Source organism: Macadamia integrifolia, chromosome 4, assembly GCF_013358625.1.
Source record: "Macadamia integrifolia cultivar HAES 741 chromosome 4, SCU_Mint_v3, whole genome shotgun sequence".
In the NCBI taxonomy this organism is placed as follows: domain Eukaryota; kingdom Viridiplantae; phylum Streptophyta; class Magnoliopsida; order Proteales; family Proteaceae; genus Macadamia; species Macadamia integrifolia.
Window position 1 is genome coordinate 10,142,264 of NC_056560.1, and position 4,500 is coordinate 10,146,763.

Here is a 4,500-nt window from a genome sequence, read left to right on the forward strand (position 1 = left end):
TTTGAACTTCGAACTAAAAGATTCCCACGTTCTTCTTCTTCTTATTCCAAAAAAATAAGAAAAAAAGGGACAAACAAGGCTGGAATTAGAAACTCCCAAGATTTCTCTTCCAGTTCGGTTTTAATTTTCTAAATACCAAACAAACAAACACTAACATCCAAACAGGATCCAGACCTTGGCCCCATTACTCCGGTTCTTTTTTGGCACTAAAATCATAGAAAATGACAGAACAGAAGAGAAAAGAAGATGAAACAGGAATAGAAAGATCAGTCAGAGGTAGCCCAAGTCATGTCATTCTCGAAGATCCAATGACACACCTCAATTCGTCCAGGAGCAGAGCCCAAGGCCAGAAAAGCCCCATGAGTTGGGCTCCATGCCGACGTGTCAATATGACAGATAGCAACTCCATGGTTAATCTTGACCTTTGTTTTGGCATCTAAGATATCCGCCTCGTAAACCCTAACCTTCGGAACCGAATGGCAGTAATAAACCAAGTAAGGAAACAAGCTCTGATGACAAGAAACCGACTTGGTGATTCTCCCACCGTTGATTCCTTTGACCGTCCCGATCATCACATCCATCTTTGACCCCTTTACGCTTTCCGTACTTCGAACCACTACGTCCTTACCCAACACTGAAACGGTGAAGTCGATCATGTCCTCCACTGAGCCCACGCACCTCTTGGTCTCGCCTCGGCTCGGTTCCCTCTCGCATTCCTGGAGCGTGTTCTGAAGGATCTTCTCCATGCTTGAGTTCTCCGCCGCGTGGAAGATCTGTTTCAGTTCGGAAATTTGGGAAGTCGAGAATGGTAGTTTTGATGCGATGGAACGAGGCAAGAAAGATCTCTTCGGCATCTTGTCTTTGATGTCAGGCATCGCCATTAAAGTCCCTTGTTTCAGCATCGATTCGCGGAAAAATTTCCCTGGTTCTACCCACCTGTTCTTCGTTGCTTGAGCTGATTTTGAGTTTGATTGTGGGTTCTGGTTCTTGTATTTGGAGAAGACGATTCCGATTTTGCTGTAATCCGAGAAAGTATTGTTCACTCCGTAAATCTTGAATCCAACTGAGTCACCTATCGATCCCTTTCCGTAGCCTTTGAATTTATCGGTTCCTTCATTGAAAGTGTTACCGTAATTGGCAAATTCCACTTTAGCAGAGTTCGAGCCCTTCGCGTAGGATTGAAATGAATCGGCCCCAACGTTTGCTTGATCTCTGTAACTGCTGAACTTATCCGTCCCAGCGTTCCCATTTTCGCCGTAGTTTCTGAAATCGTTAGTTGGGTTGTTACTGTTGAAGGCGTACGACGTGAATGAATCGTTTGCGGTATTACCAGAATCGCCATAGGAATTGAAGCTCGACCCTATAACATTTGATCCATTCCCGTAATTGGAGAAGTCAGTTGGTACGCCATTACCCTTCTTGCCATAGTTTACGAAAGTCTCGCTCCCTGAGTTCGTTTCTTCAGTATAAGTGGAGAAACTCTGTTTCCGACCAGTAGCCTCTGTTTCATAAGAAGTGAAGCGGAGATCGGGAACATTGACTAATTCGTTGTAATTCTTGAATTCGCCAGACCCAGCAATGGCGCCGTCGCCATAACTACTGAAGCTTTGATCAACTACGTTGCCGCTAGGCCCGTAATTTGCGAACTTGTCGTTGTGTTTATTGGAATCTCGACTGTATCTCCTGAATGAATTGACTGGCAGATTTACATTGTCAGAGTAGTTCTTGAAAGAATCAGTTCCTCCCAGTTGTGATGTTCCATAGTTGGTGAAATTTTTATCTAAATAACAAGCAAAGTTTACAGAGGAGGAATGCTTCTCTAAAGTGGCTATCAAGTCAGGGAAACAGAATAGGTTGGCTGACGAGCAGAAGGATTGGAGGTGAGAGGAGAGAGCAATGATGTCTCCGGCAAGTTTGGTGAGGTAGGATGACTCCACGGCGTTTAAAGGAGATGCCTTGGAGAGAAGAAACGATGGTTTGGTTAAGTTGTTGCTGATCTTCTTGTTCCAGTAACGGATCAAAGAAGCTTTGGCAGTGAATGGATTTTCTTCTCCGATGGAATTCTGGGTGGTTCTTCCGGCCCAAGAGACCTGCATTGGAAAAAGTGAAAGTTGGGTGAGGAACAGAGCAAACAAAGTCAAATAAAAAATCGGGAAGCAAACAAAAGGACTGAGTAACCCCTAATCCCTTTTTTCTCTCTATTTGTTCTTACATTCAAGGATGAGAGGAAGAAGATGATGAACATGAACAGAGGAAGACCCATAAGTGTTTGTGGTGTCTGCATTTTCTTTTCACTTTTCTCACTCCCTTGCTTTCTGTGGGTTTGATGATTCAAAGAGAGAGAGAGAGAAGTGGGTAGGTCTATTGGCGTTGGGAGTTAATAAGTTTAAATAGAACCTGTAAAGACAAAAGAGACCAGAGGTTGCAGAGTTTTCTTCTTTTTTATTTTTTTTTTTCCAATTTTACTTTTTCTCGATTAAAATTTTCTGATTCTCTCTCATTAGAGAATTGTGAAGGGTTCAATTAAGTGAAGTGTCAGAAGAGTTTTGAAAGGGATTTTTAAGAGTAGGTTTACAGTTCATAGCGCGTGATTGGGTTTAATCTAGCTTCTTTCTTACAGTAACTTACAAATTTAAAATAAGAAAGAAAAATAAAATTAGAAACTAATGGTTGCCATTAACAGAAACTAAGAGTTGCAGATGGCTCCTGAACTCTTCTGTTTCTAATCTATAATTTCGTGATTAGATTTGGAAAGATTGCAGAAAAGGTAATCTCTCCCTCTCTGTATCTATCTTGTTCACGCTTATGAACTTCAGACTTCAGAAATGAACCGCGTGGGGGAACGCTTGTCTTGCAGCTATGGCCTATCACGTCGCTTTCCAATGGATTCCGACGCGCTTAGCCGCTACTCTTTTTTGTTTTATGTTTCATATATATTTTCTGGGATGGGAGAGGTTTAGGTAGACTAAGCATAGTACCTAAAAATTAGGAATGCTAGCGGTATTTTGACCGTAGAATTTAATTAACATAAATTGAACCGTTAGATGGAGAGAAGATAAACAAATTTTCAATGCATGGTTGTAACACCTTTACTCTCTCTCTCGCTCTCTCTCTTCGTCTGAAAAAATCATTCATTTACCAAATCCAGCCGAAGAAAGCGAAATAGTTGGCACCATCGCTGTTGATGGAGCATATGCCTAGTCTGAAAGACATAAATCTCCTGGCCGCCATGACCAAGGTGGTCACCGACGTCGCCCATACCTGATTGGTGCTCCAGTCCTTGGGTGAACGCCCCAATGAGGCCGTCAATCTCGCCAAGGCTATCAATCTCTGGACTCTCATGACTCTCTTTCCCGGCAATCATCACCCCTGATGTTAGTGCCACGCACGTCAACGCCGACTCTCTCACTCTGTTCTTGCAGAGAAAGCTTTCCCCTTCGTTTTCCACTGAAACCCCCCTAGATTTAAACCTTCGTTCTCTCATGGAAGATTATTAGATTCAGATACAATGAAGAAGCCCAACCCCCAAAACCGAAAGCCGAGAGCAAGGAGAGAGGGACATTGGACCGAGAAAGAGAGTTCTGAGAGTTCACCACAAATTTTTTTGGAAGGTAGGCGGAGCTAGAGTCGGAGCCGGTGAGAAAAAGGGGAAGGAAGACGGTGGAGCGACGGTATTGAGCAAGTTTTGTAAGACAAAAATTACAAATGTATGAGATCTTTTATCTGTCATCTGACGGCCACTATTCATTAGCATACCTAATTCCTAGGTACTGTGCTAGCATACCTGTCATTTTCCCATATTTTTTCAACTTATTAATCATTTTAACTATCATTTCGTCTTGCACAAACTTTAATTCAGGTCACATTTGGTTGTAAGAGAAATTAAATGGAACAAAATAATGATCTATCCATACTTGTATATAATTATTTAAATTTATTATCATAAAAAAAAAAACCAACCTAGTGCACGAGGCTCTTGCTATTATGGGTATGAGGAGGGGCAAGTTGTATGCAACCTTGCCTCCTGTTTCGCAGAAGATGTTGTTTCAGCGTTCTTTCTAACATACCCATCACCCTAGAGTTATAATAGTTAGATGGGAAAATAAAATTAATCTTTGTTCACACATGAGTTTCTTTAGTATGAAATGATCCAATAAATTTCTTATCATTTTATTAGTATTTAGTACGATATATTTTACATGTAATTTTTATTTTATTTTTTTTATATCATAGAGACGTGGATGCAAAGTAAGTGGAATTTAATAATCAAATATTGATGATTTTAAGTTACTGGTGACAAGGGTAATGATTACAAAATATTTCATTTTTTCAAATTTTCACTTCCCTTCCCTTTTAAGTCCCCTTAAAACTAAACAAAGCTTAATAGGATAGAGTCATTGATTATGATAACTTTGGGTCGATAGAATCATATTGGAGCTAGAATGGCTGAACCCACTATTACCATCCTTTACGAATTAGAATAATAAATTGTTGAAATTG

General features: G+C 40.7%; 1 protein-coding gene across 1 annotated transcript; it reads right to left on the reverse strand.

Moving 5' to 3' along the window:
* Positions 1 to 2,407, reverse strand: LOC122077324 (polygalacturonase 1 beta-like protein 3). The gene is made up of 2 exons (XM_042643241.1): positions 2,213 to 2,407; positions 1 to 2,090 (listed from the first exon to the last, which is right to left on the reverse strand). Exons 1-2 carry the CDS (start codon positions 2,282 to 2,284, stop codon positions 267 to 269), a joined length of 1,896 nt encoding a protein of 631 aa, XP_042499175.1. The 5' UTR covers positions 2,285 to 2,407; the 3' UTR covers positions 1 to 266.
* Between the last annotated feature and the right edge of the window lie 2,093 nt (positions 2,408 to 4,500).